Here is a 21,450-nt window from a genome sequence, read left to right on the forward strand (position 1 = left end):
AAATAATTTTATTAGTTCCAAAAAAGCAGAAGACATACAGAACCAATAAAGTTGTTAATAAGAGTTCGATGCTTTTGGGTTAAATATAGTTTTAAAAATCCCTCAAGTATAAACAATTAAAACATATTTTATTAATTTCATGTCACTTGCTATTTTCTTCAAAACTACCTGAATTGAAGCAGTAAGCAGGAGCGATCAGAAAAAGAAGATATTATTATGAATAACATGAAATAAACACATCAAGATGTACTGAAAAAATGAATATATTTCTTAGATTAGTCCATCTCTTTCTTCTGTAGGCTACTACATCATACATGAATCATATCCATGGAATATTATTCATAGTTGATTTTCTTTGTCATCCTCTACTTCTGGCTGGTACATCACTAGGCCTGAAATCAAAAAGTTATAGATAATTTATTATTCATTATAAAAAAAAACTTTGCAAAGTGAATTCTGAAATTGATTGTAATCTGTATAAGTTTTTAATTATATTTCTTGGGAAGGAACCCTCCAATAATGACAAAGTAATATTATATGAGAAATTCCAATAAACCAACATTCAGTTGAATTATTATTAGCATCAATCTGTTAGTTGTGTAATTCTGAATGATTGAATAAATAAATCTCCATGCAGGAATTGGGATTAATCAGTGTGCCCCTAGGTCAAAAGAACTTGTTGGTGAACAATCTCAAAATATAATAGACACTACAAATATTAACAACTATGAAAGATTTTTAAAAGATTCAGCTCCAAACCGTAGTGACTCTGAACCAGTAGAATTGAATAAATTTAAATTGATTGACCGTAAAGAAGTTTTTAAGTTAATAAGATCTCTATCAAACAAAAAATCATGCGACACATTTGGAATCTCTAACAGTTTGGTGAAACAAACAGCCTTAACAATTCTCAATCCTTTAACTTATATTTTCAATGAATCTCTGATCAGAGGAATTATACCATCAAAACTTAAATTAGGTAAGGTGATTCCTCTATACAAAAAGGGTGACCGAAAAGATCCCGCAAATTTCAGACCTATTAGTAATCCACCCGTATTTTCAAAACTTTTAGAATATGCCGTTTTAGACAGACTGAGGACCCACTTACAAGAAACAGGTTTTTTAACAAAACAACAGTTCGGTTTTAGGCCAGGACTCTCAACATCCGACGCACTTTTCCACTACATAGATGGGGTGCTTTCGGCGGTAGACGAGGGTTATAAAGCATGCGGTCTTATCGCCGATTTATCAAAGGCGTTCGACCTAGTTAACATAGAGATATTGTTGAATAAGTTGCAATATTATAGATTAAGTGGGTCCGTGCTGAGCTGGTTTCATTCTTATTTCCAAGATAGATTTCAGAGAGTCGAGCTGGAGGGTCTCCATCAAGTTTATTATTCTCAATGGCTAAAAACAGGATCCGGCGTTCCTCAAGGGTCTGTGTTGGGCCCGGTCCTGTTTATCCTCTACATCAATGACTTGCCCGCTCATCTCGCTCCTTTCGAATGTATAATGTACGCCGATGATATAAGTGTCATGGTGAAAAGCAAAAACCAACAGAACATGAAGACCGATTGTGAGCTTGCTCTTGAAAAACTAGACACTTGGCTTAGAGCAAACATGTTATCTTTAAACTATAGAAAAACAAAAGAAATTAGCTTCAGGTCAGCCGAGAGAGCACCTTTAAGAATAAAAAACCAAGAAATTGAATGTGTTGAAAATATCAAGGTGTTGGGTGTAGTTATCGATGACGGACTGTCCTGGAGGCCTCACATAGACCATCTGCGAAAGAAACTAAACTCTGCTGTTTTTGTGATTCGGAGCGTAAAACCTTTGTTAAATATTAAGAATTTGAAAAGCGTCTACTATGCACTGTTTCATTCCCTTCTGTCATACGGAGTCGCGTTTTGGGGAAACTCAACAGAATCAATTCAAATATTCCGAGTCCAAAAATGGGCCATTAGAGTTATGGTAGGTGAGACAGTGAGAACAAGCTGCCGACCTTACTTCAAAGAGCTTGAAATCCTTCCTCTCCCCAGCCTTTTCATTCTTGAATGTATTTGCTTGATAAAGAAAAATGAGAACGATTTGAATAGAGGATCTATGGTTCATTTCTATGAAACAAGGAGACGTCATCATCTTAGAGATGAACATCATCGAACAACCCTTTTTGCTAGAGGTGCTAAGAGTTTAGGTATCAACCTTTTTAATGCATTGCCTGACCATCTTAAAAATCTGGAATTTGGAAAATTTAGAAATGAGTTGAAGAAGGAGCTACTTAAATTTTGTTTTTATTCCGTAAACGAGTTTAATGAGTATTTCTCCTGCAATTGAGTAACTCTTTTACGAACTATATTGACAATAGAATTCAAATTGACAAATCCTTAATACCCCTTTAAAAGGAGGTCATGGGAAGCTTAAAAAATATCAAATATCAAATATATTTTTGGATACCATGAACAATTATTTATTTATTTCTGTGGTCAGTAGGCCTACTTCTCGACCGTTTGGTTTACTTAACTCTTCCAAAATGTACTGCATAAAGTAATTTTTAGTTCTACATTTAGAGAAACAAGTTTAATGAAACAAATGGAAATAATCAATAAATTAATTGCTTAATCTGAAATGATGATTATCTACAACATTATAAGTAGAACTAAGTGATTTGAAAATGAATACCAAACTGCAAATACATAAATCTCTCTCAGAACAATGTGGGTATTTCATCCATGAATTTAATCATAAATTTTAAAAGGTGGAATGACTGTCATTAAAAGCTATTATTCAGTGTTTTCTACCAGCACTTGCTGGGTGAATTTTTGAAGTCATCTATTCATAGTTCTAATGTATGGTCATTTATAAAGTCATCATCCACTCAAGATCAAGATGGACAGTTGAGAAGAGTGTTTTAAAAACAATTTTAACATCAAATTATTGATGTAATGTTATCACATTATTAGATAATGTTACATAAATTATTTCTTTATGGAAGGAATCCCAAATATTATGAATAACTCTATTCCCTGAATGATAAGTGAATACATTGTTTTTTAAGCACTCTTCTCAACTGTCCATCTTGATCTCATGTGGTTTCACGTAGTTTCGAAATATTAAGATTTCCTGTAAGCTATTAATGATTTCAAAATTCAGTCAGTTTTTCCATTATTTTAGTCACGTACCATAGTTAAATCTTACTATTTGAATATCTACCATCAAATCGATAATAAAACATTGAAGTGGATAAACCTTTTTAAAAAATGGGAAACTGTATAAAATGACATCGCCTATATAAAGTTTAAAAAATGAGTGGAATTTTATCTTACCTAACTAACTTATTCTAAGTATAGGTTCCAAAGAATTGTTCCATCCTGGTCAACAAAAAAGAATTCATATGCATTTCCTTTGAGCACATTCTCTTCAATATTTTGTTTGTAAATGGTACCTGAAAAAAGAAACATAATCTTTCAGCATATTCATTTTGGAGATAATGTGAAGTTAATCATCAATGATAAGACATAGTTTGGACTTTCAATAAATTAGAAGTGAACTGGGCCTCAATAAACTATTTACATTAGATATAATACTATAAGTATATACTTACATTCATAGCACTTAACAGAAAACACTTTAAAGTTTTATAATATAAATTAAAACAGGTGACACACGACATAGATAGATTAAAAACACTGAAAAACTTACATTACACTCTCTGCTCGGTTGAGAAAGGGGACACAGTTCCTTAAAAATTTCCGATTATAATGTAAGTTTTTCAGTGTTTTTAATCTATCTATGTTGTGTGTCTCCTGTTTTAATTTATACTATTCACATTGATATACCTGGCATCACGCAATATATCGATCAATAGAGCATGAATAAGTTTTTCAAATACATAGTAGTTTTAAATGAGTTTGGTAGCAATGGTCAACCAGAAAAATAGTACCTATTTTATATTTTTGGCAGTCTTTCAATATTCAATTACACTGACTCTGATCAAGTTATAACAATCTATTTAATATTGTTTCCAAGTGATTTTGAATTATAAATTAAGAGAAGATTAATTCATAGATAGGTACCAAAGACAAAGTAAATGTTCTAATAGTCAGGTTAGTTTTGTTATTATATTGATAAACTATGGGTTTACAAAATTTTGAGGTGCAACAAGGATAATGGAAGTTTAGGACTTAGAATGTAATGAAATACTTCTAAGTCAAATTATGATATTATTTTTAATAAATCTGTTTGTGAAAACTACTAGCTGCATTATGAAAAATGTATTTTGTGATTAGGCCAACTTACTGAAAGTGTAAAAGATTGTTAGCATGAAATGCTAAATGTTATCTTGGTTGAATAATGTTTTGAATCTGATTATTTAATGTTTAATCTAATCAATCAATCTTGAATGAGTTCAAATCTAATCAGTTGATTAGATTTCTCTCTTTCTTGTGATAATTCTCTACCATACACAAACTAGCTAGTCTAGGATTTACATTATTATTAAATACTACAAATTAAACATTAAAAAAAGAAATAAATAAACTTTTGTCAACTTCTAACCTCTTGAAAAATGAAAAAGATAGCAATTTAGGCCTAGAGACTAGGTTATTAAAGGCCTACTACAGTGGGCTACCTGAATAAAAATTGTAAACATGCTAGGCTAGTAGGCTACTCATAAAATTTATATCAAATAATTGTGTACGGTAGATCTAGCCTACTTTATTAAGAAATTTAAGTGTACTTACTTGAATCCTCTATTACATCAGCAATTTCTAACCATATTCTATTTTTCAAATAGGTAATTCGTTGTGCAGGTCTGGAAAGTACAAAACTTTGAACTTCGAAAATTTCACGCCTTTCTGTTGTAAATCCATTTTCAATTTCTCTTGTAAAAATTATAAGAATAAAGAAACCAATAGAAATATTTTATACCTCAATTTTCCACTGCAAATTAATTTCACAGTATAATAGTAGCAATCCGAAATCTGACAACCAATATCAAAACAAACCATCCAACAATTAAAGATTGAGGTTAAAAAGAACATGGCGTCTGATCCACAGAAAGATTATGCTGCCGGTGTCACGTGATCAGAGCAGAAAAGTGATTCGCAGCTGTCTACGAACGGACGTAAGTCTTGTGAGCTCCACATTCTATTTCTTGTAATAATTTTTGTATGTACATTGTCAATTTGATTTTCTATGTTGTACAAGAGATGAATGAATTAACTTGAACTTGAAACTTGTCTGTTCTCGTCGACAGAATCCCGAAATTAGTTCTTTTTCGACAAAACGGTTCACGAGCAGTGATCGGTCGAAGCAAAATAGCATTGTGTTGATAGGCCTTATAAAGAACGGCAAGATGAACGACAGTTCGTCTCTGATTTGAACAGTTCTTTTTTTCTGCTCAACTTTCTGCCGATGGGTGAATACTCCCATAAGAACCAATGTTAATTTAAAGTGAATTCTGTCGTCTGCCCGTTACGAAAACACACCTTTATTGCTATTCATTTTTGGTGAACATTTTTCTAATGTCTTCTTTTCTGGGCGAGAGCCCATTTAGAGCTTACGCCCTTTGATAGGCATGGATCATGGGTCTAGCGGGATTATTGGAAAATCCATGCCTGTTAATAAAAAATAGTTATTTGTAAGAAATTATTTTTATAACATAGAATTACTTTGAACTAGTGTCTCAAAGGAAATAAAAATGGGAACCATAGTCGAAAACTACTGCCGACTTGGAGAGAGACTCGGAGCAGAGAAGAGTAGGGATACGGCGGCGATGTTGCCGTGCTAAAGTGGACAGCATTCTATAGTCTTTAGTGAGTGTTCAACACCTCATGATAGGCATACCTAGTTTCCTCTCTGAAAGTACTGCATCGACTTAGTCTGATCGTCAACCGCGCTTCTTTCTATGACTATTCATCACTGTAATTGGCTGATTTGGTTCTTCATCACCCTTAATTTCTCTGCTCCGCATATCCCTCCCTCCAAGTCGGAGGTTGTTCTAGCTCTGCCATAGTAATTATATGTCATAAATCTTTCCTATTGGAATGAAGAGAATTATTTCAGAGTGAGTATGAGTATACCTCTGATGGGTCCGAGCGCGGCGTCCTTGGCCAGATTGGTGAGATCCGAACCCGAGTATCCATCGGTGAGTGTAGAGAGCGCGCACAGCTCCGAGTGAGAGAGCGGACTGTCATGGCGACTGAGCAGTCTCTGCAGAAGCGTCACTCGTGTCGTTGTATTCGGCAGACCCACGTAGATGCGTTTCGAGAAGCGTCTACAATCAAACACATAAATGTCTAGTGATAACCCAATATATTATAATATATAAGCTGAAGTGTACATAGAAAGTGACATTGGGTGATTCGGCGAAGCAGAACATTGGAAGGATCTCTCTGCCCATAAAATGTATTTATTTATAAAATTCGACAATTTCCACTGAGTCTAACAAGACTAAAGTTCTATTGGAATGAATGAAAATTTACTATCGTAAATTTGATTCAATTTTATAATATCTTTATGATAGATTATGATTTGATAAATCTTGATAAAATAAGAACGAAAAAGCACTGATTTATTTTTAATATGTTCATAAATTATTACAACAACAGCATTATTTATGAAATTCGGATTCAGTATCTAATTCAAGCGATAATTTCTTTAGTTACGGCAGTAGGACAATGAAAGTAAAAACGAAAGATCAGTGGTTTTGTTCACCACTAGATCTTCAGGAAATTCGGGTGGAATACTTTATTTTTTAAACAATATTTTCCTTAACTACCGAAACAGCACTCCTGGTTTATAAATCACTAGATCTAAAAACCTCAATACAACATAATATTTCTACAAGAATAATACTCTATTGGCATGTTCATTTCGTTATTGGTCTTCTTAAAAATGTACTCAACCAATTGAAATTGGATATTGACATAAACCATTACAAGAGAATAATGTGAAAGTATAATACACAGTAGATAAAAGTCAGGGTAAAAGTACAATTAAATTTCTTGTAGCTATTTCATCTTGTGTTTGTGGAAGCGTGAAAATTGTTCAGAAATGATTTGAACAACTATTTTAGAAATGTCAAAATTAGCTGGAAGAGAGTAGTTTAGACTCTGTGGAGTTTCAATGGGGCAGAGCAGCTGCATGGTATGCATTGTGTCTGCTAAAGGCTAGAAATGTAAAAGCTAATTGACTCAATTAACCTAATTAATTAACTGATAAAGCTCAATTAGCTAATTAACCTATCAGATTTCATAGCTGATTGCCATAGAAAAACCCGTTTGGCTACACGGCCTATGCATTTCACATTGAATAATATTTGTCATAGAAAAGGCCGTTTTTCAACACGGACTAAGCAGCGTTTCATATTGAATAATATGAAAGCTGCAATATTAGCTATTGAATACAAGCTGCAAGTAGCTTATTTTCATAGAAAATACCGTTTGGCAACACGGCCTATGCAGCGTTTCACATTAATATTATATACTAGCAGGTGACCCGTGCTTCGCAAGAGTCTTTCTTAAAACTTGACGTAATGAATTCTAGAAGAATTAAAAATAGGCCTATGTACAGTGAGTCAGTCATTCTATCAGGGCTCGAATAATTTTGGAATTTTAATTAAATAAAAATGTAAGAATATAAATTTCCTTATGTAAATAACAACACCCTCATTGAAAGACATATTAACTGCATGCGTTTTCATATTGCCGATACAGCATTGATGAAACTGTAGACGTTTATTTAGCATTTGTCTCAAAAATTGTTCTAACTGAAAAATAAATAATCCATGTCACGTGTAGGCCTAAACATTGCATCAGGAAAACGAAGTTTCTAAACTTTGTTTTTCAGGTAGAAAGCAATATAGAAACAGATGTTCCTTTTTTTTAATTTCGACCATATGATTTGGTGATTTTTGAATGAAATCGATTGTACCATTAATGAAATTTAAACATTAATTCTGAAAAATCTAGAAGGAAAATCAAAATTTGGGCTTCCAGGTGCACGAGATTGATATTTTTAGAATCTATGTGCAAAATTTTGAGATCTAAATCACTCCCGTTTTTCCGGTATGCAATCCACAAGTTGACATGTTTTGATACGAACACACGAACAAACACAACCCTACTCTCTCTTATTATATAGATTATTCAATATTTGATATTATATTATGCAACATGGAAATTAATGGATCAATCACCACCTTTGCAGATGATACTGTTCTACTGTTCTCTGAACCGACCTGGGAGATGACCTGGAGAGAAGCCGAGACTGGACTTCAGAGGGTGTCTCGCTGGTTGAGTGAAAATCTGCTAACATTGAACCATGAGAAAACCTTCTTTCTGACCTTTTCGGCGACTCAACATGGACAGCCAACAGGAGATGAGATAGTAATCGAGAATCAACGGAATAACACTTCATACACAGTTCACAGGAAACAGTCACAGAAATACCTGGGAGTTCCTATGGACTCTTTTCTGCGCTGGGATCATCATCTCAATGAATTATGCGGGAGACTGAGGAAGACCATCTACAGATTCAGGATTCTGAGGACACTGGTCGACAAGGGATGTCTAAGAGTTATCTACTTCTCTCTAGCACAGTCCCTCATGCTGTATGGGATTGTGGGATGGGGGGGGGTACAAGCTTCTTGCACATCGAACCGCTCCTCAGGGTACAGAAGCTGATCATGAGAGTCATCAACCAGAAGCCTCCACGCTATTCATCAGACCAGCTGTTCAATGAGTTTGACGTGATGGATCCAAGACAGCTTTACTGTAAGGAGATACTATGCCGATTACACAAGAACCCAACAACATTCCAAACCAGAAACCACAACCACAACACCAGATACAGGAATCTTCTCATCACCAGTGTTGCAAGGAAGGCTCTATACCAGAGACATTTCAATCATTTAGCACCAAAATTATATAATCTACTCCCTGCAAACTTTAAACAGATTAATCAACCTAGGAAGTTCAAAACAATAGTACACAATTGGTTGATGAGCAAAGGAAGACAGAACATAGAAAACATTATTTCAAACAACAACTAACCACCTAATGACTTACTAAACACTAACTAATTAATACGCACAAAAAAACTAAAAAAACCTACTCTAGAACATGGTACGCCATAGTGGAGTAGGTCAATTTCCACACAGAAAAATCTAAACAAGTAGAGGACACATAAGAATTTTTGTAACTAACTATTGTATTTAATATTGTAATTAATCTAACATTTTGTGTAATTGATGTTGTAGTTTTAGTTTTTTTGGGAAATAAACATTTTATTCATTTATTCATATAATATTTAATGTAAAACGCTGCATAGGCCGTGTTTTCACAAAACTGTGTTTTCTATGAAAATCAGCTGCTTGCAGCTCAAATACTAGTAGTTCTGTGAACAGTAGACCTCACGCAGTATTCTCACCCACAAGTACCTGATTGAAACTAATATAGACCTTATGAAAATACAGCAATAGATTGGCTTCTCCACACATCTGTGTAATCACTTGTCAGCTGATTTATGATGAATAATTCTATAGTCTGATTTTTACTCTAATATTGGCGTATGAAGGAGGCTCCTTTTTCCTTTTATATTATCCTTGAAATGCAAAATTTCCAAAAACCTTGTATATACGTCGAAGCGCAATTAAAAAAGGAACATACCTGTCAAATTTCATAAAAATCTATTACCGCGTTTCGCTGTAAATGCGCAACATATAAATATTAAAACATTTAAACATTCAAACATTTTAACATTTAAAAAATTTAAAAATTAAAAAAATTAAAAATTTAAACATTTAAACATTTCAACATTTAAACATCTAAGCATTTAAACATTTATACATTCCAACATTGTCACGGTGAGATTCGCCAAACAGCTTTGATAAGCAACTTTCTATACTAATAAGCTAAAAATTACGACTACCCACCTTTATTGGCTGTTGAAATAACAACAAAAATCTATGATATATTCATTTATTAAGATCCAGATTCACAAACAGTTGTAAATGGTTTTCGAATAACCTATAACAGCATAATGAATGTTTGTTTACTATAAGGGTTAGTTTCTCGATGCAAATGAGCCGGCTACCTTATCAGTCAGCTGATAACCGGCATGTCTGTTTCTGATTGTTGACTGCTTGCTTCGATTTTCAATTTTATTATATTGTTTATTGTATACTCTGACCTGCTGAAAAAATCGCTCATTGTTCCCCTATATTTGTTTTTGCTTGTTTTCTCGTTTTTATTTGTAAATTATTTATTTATTATATATGGCACACCTGAGCACATTCTCTTAATTGTAGCCATTCTATTGGTAGATTCGTTTTTCTGACCAGTGATTGCTCATTAACTGGTCATGTGACCTTTTCTTCCCCAAACCTAGCTTCTCAATTTCTGAGAAGAAGGAGAAAGAGAGAGATTAACTGAGCACGCTAATGGAGAGTCGTTTGTAACTCCTATTTGTTATTTTTTGTCGTTTTAAATGTTTCATTGTTAAATTTATGTAAGAGTGCTGAATTCAATTAATGTAGAGTTCCCGTAACGTTAGAATTCAATTTGTTTACCAAGTCTCAGTTAAAAAGGAGTTATTAATTATTATTAAAATCGCGAGCCAAATAATGAAGCCTAATATGATGCCATGCAGCCTGACGAAAGATGCCAGCCATGCAGTGAACAAATCTTCATGAGTGAGTGTGCGTATATTATGGGCCCATATAAATGTGAGTGATTTATAATATCATTATTTCAAAATCTCTTCGACTCAATTTTCCATAGGCAAACTGGTATATCGTTTGTAAAAATTCTGACTTTACACTGACCAAACTTGAGTCGGGCAACCCTTGGTGAAAGCACTACATGCTCATCCTTAATAAATTTATAAACTTGAAAGAACTTTTAAAAATTCAAATAATATTGTTTATGGGCCTAACCCTTCATTATCAAATTCATTTATTAATTATTGAACAAACAATATTCTTATATGATTTAGTAAATTTAAATAAATGCAACTTGTCATCACATGTTGTTCCTTAGTGACCCTGTGTTCGACCTTGCTTATAGCTTATTTATTTGCTAATATCATTTTCACTTCAGAGGTCAATAGTAACCCATCATCGAGTTACTTGATCCTGAGGAAATATAGTACAATTAATCCTTTGATTAACTGTCAGGAAAATAATCTAGTATACTCTAGACATTTTTTCCTATTTCGTGTGACAAGGGTACTTCCCAAAAACAGGAGTTAACCCTCGGATAAGTGCCGTCACTGACAGGAGACTGGTATAACCATCACAACATTTAACATTTAAACATTTAAACATTAAGAGAAATATGGCAAACCGTCGACTTGAATCCTAGACCTCACTTCGCTCGGTCAATTACAGTCAAATAGATTTTAGATTTCAAGCCTTCAGCACATATTATATTGTATTGCGCTTCGATGTTGGATATTTGAGTTACCATCTCACATAATTTTGAAACGCCAATGTTTAGTGGACTGAGAGCTCATGTCTCAACTGATTCTATACAAACTATAACACTACAATTTTCTAATGAAAACAAATTTCATATAGAGAAGAATTTACCTGAGTGCAGCTTCATCTAGCTCCTGGGTCGGTTGGTGGCAGCCATGACAAGCACTCGCTCGTCAGGATTGGAGGGCAGGCCGTCGAATTCCACCAGAAATTCGGTCTTCAGCCGGCGACTCGCTTCGTGTTCCCCCTCTCGTCGCTCCGATAGCAGCGAGTCAACCTCATCTATAATATTATCGATGGCTGAAATGCAAAGCAAACTACAATCATTTGTGTATCTTTCAATGAACAAATAAATATAATATTTCATAACTCAGAATAATATCAAAACTCATATCAGAAGGAACAACAGTCATAGAAAATGGCTATCTACAAAGATTTATATCATTATTCAATAATCACGAATACCAAGGGCTACTTAAATTAAAGAAGTAGAATGTGATTTCTAAAAAAGGGTTATTATTCCATTTTATTTCTATGTATCATTACGTTTCTAAAATTATAAATTGGGTCTCGATGTCAAACGAGGCCACCGACAGAAGAGGACTCTTCTAGCACTGTAGCGACAGTGGACGCCTCCGATAGTTGAGGACGGCTACCGTAGAGGACTCCTGGTAAAGAGTCCTCAAATGTCGCCTGCGCCAGGCGACAGTTGACTCTCTAATTTATGCACAGCCCCGACATTTGAGGACTGCGACCGTAGAGGACTGAAAATCAGTCTTCAAATGTCGCAGTCCTCGCCTGTCGCATCCCCTATAGAATATATTAAACAAAATGAACAAGTACCCTTTTACTTTCAGCACGACGGTGCAACAGCTTATTTCCACGGAGAAGTTCAGAAATTTCTAGACAATTGTTTTCAACTTCGCTTGATTTACCATGCACGGCCCAACTGCATGGTTACCTCGCTTACCGGATTTAACATCGATGTATTTCTTCCTGTGGAGTTTCATTGAGGTTTATGTTAAGGTTCATTAAGGTTCGATAAGGTGTATGTTCCGCCTTTACCAGACAATCTTAATGACCTCCGAAATCGGATCACATTAGTATCGCTGCGGCTGCACAAGTTAAGCCTGATATGCTGGTACGAGTGTGGCAAGAAATCGATTATCGGTGATATGTATGTCTCATTACCAACGGCTGTCACATCGAACCAAAATAACACCCACACCTTAAACTGAAGTGTTTTGTAACAAAATGATACCTTACTGAATTCTGTAAGTAATTTCAATAAATATCGATGTGCTATCAAAGTTGTAAAGTTCTTTCATAATCACCATGTATAGATGAGTCAAAATAAAACTCCGTTTTAAATCTAACTAGTAGTTCTGTGAACAGTAGACCTCACGTAGTTTTCTCATCCACAAGTATCTGATGTCACCTGTTCTAGTTGAATCAGAATTCACAGTTGAATCATAATTTACTAATATCGGGGACCGAGCTTCGCTGTAAATGCGCAACATATAAATATTAAAACATTTAAACATTCAAACATTTAAACATTTAAACATTTAAACATTTAAACATTTAAACATTTAAACATTTAAACATTTAACATTTAAACATTTAAACATTTAAACATTTAAACATTTAAACATTAAACATTTAAACATTTAAACATTTAACATTTAAACATTTAAACATTTAAGCATTTAAACATTTATACATTCCAACATTGTCACGGTGAGATTCGCCAAACAGCTTTGATAAGCAACTTTCTATACTAATAAGCTAAAAATTACGACTACCCACCTTTATTGGCTGTTGAAATAACAACAAAAATCTATGATATATTCATTTATTAAGATCCAGATTCACAAACAGTTGTAAATGGTTTTCGAATAACCTATAACAGCATAATGAATGTTTGTTTACAATAAGGGTTAGTTTCTCGATGCAACTGAGCCGGCTACCTTATCAGTCAGCTGATAACCGGCATGTCTGTTTCTGGTTGTTGACTGCTTGCTTCGATTTTCAATTTTATTATATTGTTTATTGTACACTCTGACCTGCTGAAAAATCTGCTCATTGTTCCCCTATATTTGTTTTTGCTTGTTTTCTCGTTTTTATTTGTAAATTTATTTATTTATTATATATGGCACACCTGAGCACATTCTCTTCATTTGTAGCCATTCTATTGGTAGATTCGTTTTTCTGACCAGTGATTGCTCATTAACTGGTCATGTGACCTTTTCTTCCCCAAACCTAGCTTCTCAATTTCTGAGAAGAAGGAGAAAGAGAGAGATTAACTGAGCACGCTAATGGAGAGTCGTTTGTAACTCCTATTTGTTATTTTTTGTCGTTTTAAATGTTTCATTGTTAAATTTATGTAAGAGTGCTGAATTCAATTAATGTAGAGTTCCCGTAACGTTAGAATTCAATTTGTTTACCAAGTCTCAGTTAAAAAGGAGTTATTAATTATTATTAAAATCGCGAGCCAAATAATGAAGCCTAATATGATGCCATGCAGCCTGACGAAAGATGCCAGCCATGCAGTGAACAAATCTTCATGAGTGAGTGTGCGTATATTATGGGCCCATATAAATGTGAGTGATTTATAATATCATTATTTCAAAATCTCTTCGACTCAATTTTCCATAGGCAAACTGGTATATCGTTTGTAAAAATTCTGACTTTACACTGTCCAAACTTGAGTCGGGCAACCCTTGGGTGAAAGCACTACATGCTCATCCTTAATAAATTTATAAACTTGAAAGAACTTTTAAAAATTCAAATAATATTGTTTATGGGCCTAACCCTTCATTATCAAATTCATTTATTAATTATTGAACAAACAATATTCTTATATGATTTAGTAAATTTAAATAAATGCAACTTGTCATCACATGTTGTTCCTTAGTGACCCTGTGTTCGACCTTGCTTATAGCTTATTTATTTGCTAATATCATTTTCACTTCAGAGGTCAATAGTAACCCATCATCGAGTTACTTGATCCTGAGGAAATATAGTACAATTAATCCTTTGATTAACTGTCAGGAAAATAATCTAGTATACTCTAGACATTTTTTCCTATTTCGTGTGACAAGGGTACTTCCCAAAAACAGGAGTTAACCCTCGGATAAGTGCCGTCACCGACAGGAGACTGGTATAACCATCACAACATTTAAACATTTAAACATTTAAACATTAAGAGAAATATGGCAAACCGTCGACTTGAATCCTAGACCTCACTTCGCTCGGTCAATTACAGTCAAATAGATTTTAGATTTCAAGCCTTCAGCACATATTATATTGTATTGCGCTTCGATGTTGGATATTTGAGTTACCATCTCACATAATTTTGAAACGCCAATGTTTAGTGGACTGAGAGCTCATGTCTCAACTGATTCTATACAAACTATAACACTACAATTTTCTAATGAAAACAAATTTCATATAGAGAAGAATTTACCTGAGTGCAGCTTCATCTAGCTCCTGGGGTCGGTTGGTGGCAGCCATGACAAGCACTCGCTCGTCAGGATTGGAGGGCAGGCCGTCGAATTCCACCAGAAATTCGGTCTTCAGCCGGCGACTCGCTTCGTGTTCCCCCTCTCGTCGCTCCGATAGCAGCGAGTCAACCTCATCTATAAATATTATCGATGGCTGAAATGCAAAGCAAACTACAATCATTTGTGTATCTTTCAATGAACAAATAAATATAATATTTCATAACTCAGAATAATATCAAAACTCATATCAGAAGGAACAACAGTCATAGAAAATGGCTATCTACAAAGATTTATATCATTATTCAATAATCACGAATACCAAGGGCTACTTAAATTAAAGAAGTAGAATGTGATTTCTAAAAAAGGGTTATTATTCCATTTTATTTCTATGTATCATTATGTTTCTAAAATTATAAATTGGGTCTCGATGTCAAACGAGGCCACCGACAGAAGAGGACTCTTCTAGCACAGTAGCGACAGTGGACGCCTCCGATAGTTGAGGACGGCTACCGTAGAGGACTCCTGGTAAAGAGTCCTCAAATGTCGCCTGCGCCAGGCGACAGTTGACTCTCTAATTTATGCACAGCCCCGACATTTGAGGACTGCGACCGTAGAGGACTGAAAATCAGTCTTCAAATGTCGCAGTCCTCGCCTGTCGCATCCCCTATAGAATATATTAAACAAAATGAACAAGTACCCTTTTACTTTCAGCACGACGGTGCAACAGCTTATTTCCACGGAGAAGTTCAGAAATTTCTAGACAATTGTTTTCAACTTCGCTTGATTTACCATGCACGGCCCAACTGCATGGTTACCTCGCTTACCGGATTTAACATCGATGTATTTCTTCCTGTGGAGTTTCATTGAGGTTTATGTTAAGGTTCATTAAGGTTCGATAAGGTGTATGTTCCGCCTTTACCAGACAATCTTAATGACCTCCGAAATCGGATCACATTAGTATCGCTGCGGCTGCACAAGTTAAGCCTGATATGCTGGTACGAGTGTGGCAAGAAATCGATTATCGGTGATATGTATGTCTCATTACCAACGGCTGTCACATCGAACCAAAATAACACCCACACCTTAAACTGAAGTGTTTTGTAACAAAATGACACCTTACTGAATTCTGTAAGTAATTTCAATAAATATCGATGTGCTATCAAAGTTGTAAAGTTCTTTCATAATCACCATGTATAGATGAGTCAAAATAAAAACTCCGTTTTAAATCTAACTAGTAGTTCTGTGAACAGTAGACCTCACGTAGTTTTCTCATCCACAAGTATCTGATGTCACCTGTTCTAGTTGAATCAGAATTCACAGTTGAATCATAACTTACTAATATCGGGGACCGAGCTTCGCTCTGGAGTACAAAAGCATAAAAAATTTATTACGAAAGGAGAAACTATAATAACATTCATACAGAAATGTTCTATCTAATAACAGTGAATTGAGATTAATTCCCAAAGGAATGCAAAAATTTCCCTCACAAAGGCCCAGTTGCACAAAAGCCGGTTGAATTTTAATCCTGATTAACTTCATGTGAACCAAATCAGAGAAGACCATTTCAAAAAGATGGATCTACTGGAATTAATCAGGATTGAAAATAACCCGGCTTTTTTGCAACCGGCACTAAGTACCTGATTGAATGATTACAAAAGTTCAACAGCTGAGTCATAATATTTAGACACTGTCCCACACACATGAACTCGCTCACTCACTTCCATTACCAACAGACGATGAAATAATTATTATCAGCTGTTTTTCCAAGGATGAATAATAATCATCCTTTTAATGTCCTTCAGCGAGTTTTCCCAGGGATGAGACCTAGTGCAATCGAATCTTTATATTATAAACATACTATGTTCTGAATTTCGTGAGAATCGTTAGAGCCTTTTTCAAGATCCGGCGATGAATACAAACATATAAACATCTAAACATCCAAACATCTGAACATATAAACAGAAGTTGCTCGTTTAACAGTATAGGATTGAAAACCGTTATTTGTTCTCTCCAAGATCAAAACTCACTTATGTTAATAAACTCAGTTCACGTTTGAATTTGTATCCCATATGATAAGTTATCCAGTTCCGTGATAATCTTTCCATCTAATAAAAATATTTCTCAACTATTTTAAAATTATTTTTTTTCAATCAAGAATATTATAATTTCGTCGGCATTATTTATTTAGTTCATTTAATTTTATTTTATTTTCAATCACCTATTAAATTAGCCCAGTCAACGAAGTGTTATAGAGGGAAAAGTTTGTAAGACAATTTTTGACCCCGCAGTTCTGTTTAGGGTAGTGCAGAGGTAAACATATCAAAAGTCCCAACAAGGTAAAGTATCAACAAACCTGCAAAGTCAAAAATTGTGTTCAAAACATTCTCTCCAAATTCCTTTTTTCTACAATCAAATCTCACTCTACGAAAATATTTTTCATGAATCGTTCACAGTAGGTGAAAGAGGAAATTTTATTGTACATTTCAAGATCAAGTAATGATTTTTATAATAAGGGGTTACCGAGATACATAGCTTTGAATATAGAAATTGGCCATTTTTTGTGTATTGGAATATGGGCTTAAGTACACTCAACAATCATTTTTTCATTTTTCGACCGAATTTGCTTATATGATGCATGATTTTGGACCGCCTTGACGAGCCGAGAAGAATGAAGTGTAGTACGATGAAATCTAAACATTGTGTCAGAAGTTATAAGTATTTGAAATTTTGATTCTTGAGGTGTCATTAAGCGCGTCTCTCCACTAGGAAATACTGAAATGGAGTGCATCTAACGGGTGATTCTCATAGAACATAATCTTATGAACTTATGTCATTGTGCGAAATATCAATGAGAAGACAATGTAGTTGGTGATGATGGTTGAAGCTGAAAATGAGGTATTTTTCATAATACAAGGAGCATTGTTGTCAGGTGTACCTGGAAATCTGTATGAGATAGAGCACTCTACCTGATCTCAGATTGTAGAGCACAAAAATACGCCCAGAGGGATTTTGAATTATACATCTAAATGGTAACAATCGGAAGATATTGTTGATCAAAAACTAAATTCATCAAAATTGATTTTTTCTTCAAATTTCACTCATTTTTGAAAAATCATAACTCAGTACTCATTGAAGGTAGAGAGTTCCGAATGATCTCATTCTATTCAGAACTTTATGAGCTAAAAAAAAGGCGAGAGCAAATTTTTCTGATTACGAGATTTGGCAGAAATAGCTGAAAACTGGAAAATGAGCCGAAAATACGATGTTTTCGCGCCACCCTGTATCTAGCACAAAGAAATTTTGCATGAAGAAATTGGTTCTGGACTTCTCTTATGTACCCAAATAATATATTGAAAAATCTGGTGTGGCGCACTCACACAACTTTCCTTGCCATTATGAGAATTGATCACCTGACGATAGTGTTCCCGCGCATCTCAAGTCTACTTATAAACAAAGATCTGAGTCAGCTGGTGACAGGACAATAACGCTGGAGATATACGAGGTCTGCTATCTATTCATAGTGAATCATTTAATAGAATCAACAGTTGCCAACAGTTTGCAATTATTGGATAATCACATTTTCTCGAATTTCGAGCTTATTTTCAATTTTAGGTGAAAATGTTACTGAACATTAATTGTAGAGATTCTCATGCTCAATCTTTTCCACTTGAATTTTTTTGTTTAAATTGTATCTGAAGCCTGATAATTGAGAATCTAAAATCAAACTTTGCATAGATGGGGTGGAGCTCCTGAATTTTTTACAGATATGTGACTTGTGGCAGTTGATAGAGCTTATCGATGACTATTTCAGGTATAACTTTAATCAAAATCGTTGGAGCCGTTTTCGAGAAAATCACGAAAACCCCTGTTTTTGACAACATTTTCGCCATTTTAGCCGCCATCTTGAATCGCATTTGATCGAAATTGTTTGTGTCGGATCCTTATATTGTAAGGACTTTAAGTTCCAAATTTCAAGTCATTCCGTTGATGACACACACACACACACCACACACACACACAACACACACACACACACCACACACACACACACACCACACACACACACACACACACACACACCACACACACACACACACACACCACACACACACACACACACACCACACACACACACACACACACACACACACACACACACACACACACACACACACACAACACACACACACACACACACACACACACACACACACACACACACACACACACACACACACACACACACACACACACACACACACACACACACACACACACACACACACAAAATCAGAGCTACAATATAAATTGCATGCACCAATGTACATAGTGACTGGACTATAATAATCCACTTGTCAGCTGATTGATTATGAGTAATTCTATAGTCTGATTAATCCTATCTTCAAAGTAGATTATATATAGTGATATCAGAGTATGGAGGAATTCCTTTTCTTTTCATATTATCCTTGAAATTCAAAATTTATAAAAAACCTTGTGTATACAACGACGCATAGTTGAAAAAGGAATATTCCTGCCAAATCTCATCGAATTCTATCAACTCGTTCGGCCGTAATCGCATTACATACAGACAGACAAAAGAAAACCCGAGTTAAAACATGGACCTCACTACGTTCGGTCAATCAGGATGAGAATAGGCTACTTTCTCCTCAAACGGATCTATACTCTATGAGGAAAACTGTAATTTTCTGATATTTTGTAATATGTTTATGAGTATTTTGTTACAATTATTATTCTATCTACGACCATGTTATAATGTAAACATTACAGCATTCCAATCAATCCCATAATAAGGGTCTTTTCTATAATGTGAACATTTAACATTTGTGACGTATTGATTGATTTCACATCCCCAAAATTATGCACTAAAGAATTTTGTAAACAGTCGAGTAAAGGAAACAATTTCCAACACCGAATACAAACCACAATCTAATCAGAGGCAGATAAACAACAGTTATCTGACCTATAGAGGCTGCACTTAGCGAATTGAGTATATAACAGTTTTTGGAATATAATTAATTAAACCATATTTTATTTATAGTGTTCATCATTTTGAATGATAGTTCGAACGTTTTGAGGTTGGAAATAAACCAGCTACATAACCCCAAATAAATCAGGGCTTACGTGTACCAACAACTTGCCAATTCAGAAGGCAGCTCGCTTAAAAGTTATTTGTGACATCAAAATGTAATTAATTTTTTTCTTTTTTAAATATCAAAATTCGTCTGCCGAATAGGCCTAACTATTAATTCATAGTTGTCATTAAGCTAAATTTATTTGTAAAGCTGTTATTTTTCCTTAAAGCCTCTATATAGTCCTGGTTATGTATAGTAGTTTAGGATTGACATTTAATCAGTGGCGTCTGGTGATTGAAAATACTGGGGGTTGCTGTTTTTACAATATAATCTTCAATAACTGGTACCTCAATTGACACGCGTCTGATGTGTGGGGAGGGGAGTAAGAGTTTAACTCAATGATTAAAACAAATATTAGTTCAATTTCTGATTCTATCTTTTAAAGCCCATCCAAACAAAGCATTCTCCAAGTGAAACCATGGCGTAATTGGCAGCTGAGAATTTTCAACTCTGATAAAGATAAACAATTTAATTTTTTACAAAATGATAAATAATTATTCTATATTTCATGTTTCCTGGACAAATGGAGATTGCATATTACGACACAAAAATAATTCAGGACAGTCCATTTTTTATTGGACCTAATTTTTTGTTTCGAAAATATAAAAAACAATATTGGACATGATATTTATTATAATGTTATTTTATCATGATGATAAATTATTACATCATGCTATTAAGGCTGTAATACTATTAAAATATAGCCCCATCAAAATATTATATACTCATGGGAGGGAGAGCAGATAGCAGACTTTCACATTCATCAGAATCTGGTACGGGGCAATTTCACTAGTGTGGTATGGACTTGCTAGCGCCTCAAGCGGATGGTTGCAGAAAAATTGCCACCATATTGGTCGTCTTATGGGCTCGAGTAGAAAAATATATCACACTACTAATATTAGTGCGCGTACATGAGTTTGGTTGCAGGAGGATTGCAACCTCCAATGCTATATTCACTATTCAGTTCCACCACAGCGTCTGATTTCGCGTGAACTGTGTTCACGTTCTAGTTTGCTGCTCTTATTAAAGGATTATGATGAAATTGTGAAGTTGATATCAGTAATTGAGATGATAATAGAGCTCACTTATGAATTCAGTCACTTCATTTACTCCTAAAAAATAATTCATTTATTATCATCAAAATGAAGGGGGTTGTGCAACCATGCAACCTTAACACGAGCCGCCACTGCATTTAATCATATCAAAAACAATGTAAACAAACGAAATATTTATTATTATGGTTACAAGCATGCTTATTGTTATATAAATTTATATTTTTACTTTCTTTTATAAAAATTAGGGTCTATCTTTC

General features: G+C 34.5%; 1 protein-coding gene and 1 long non-coding RNA gene across 9 annotated transcripts in view; both read right to left on the reverse strand.

The window, feature by feature from the left end:
• The window catches only part of LOC111064499 (spastin), a 53,605-nt gene that overhangs the window by 8,405 nt on the left and 23,750 nt on the right, over positions 1 to 21,450 (reverse strand). For all 8 annotated transcript variants that reach the window (XM_039425767.1, XM_039425762.1, XM_039425766.1 and 5 more), the window contains 2 exons: positions 14,949 to 15,139; positions 6,081 to 6,274 (listed from right to left, as the gene is read on the reverse strand). In XM_039425767.1, the coding sequence (XP_039281701.1) occupies positions 6,081 to 6,274; positions 14,949 to 15,139 (385 nt within the window). The remainder of the gene's footprint in view (positions 1 to 6,080; positions 6,275 to 14,948; positions 15,140 to 21,450) is intronic.
• On the reverse strand, positions 297 to 6,053 carry LOC120350842. The gene is made up of 3 exons (XR_005571049.1): positions 4,740 to 6,053; positions 3,324 to 3,442; positions 297 to 392 (listed from the first exon to the last, which is right to left on the reverse strand). It is a non-coding gene; the product is annotated as an uncharacterized LOC120350842 (long non-coding RNA).

Source organism: Nilaparvata lugens, chromosome 4 (assembly GCF_014356525.2).
Source record: "Nilaparvata lugens isolate BPH chromosome 4, ASM1435652v1, whole genome shotgun sequence".
NCBI classification, from domain to species: Eukaryota; Metazoa; Arthropoda; class Insecta; order Hemiptera; family Delphacidae; genus Nilaparvata; species Nilaparvata lugens.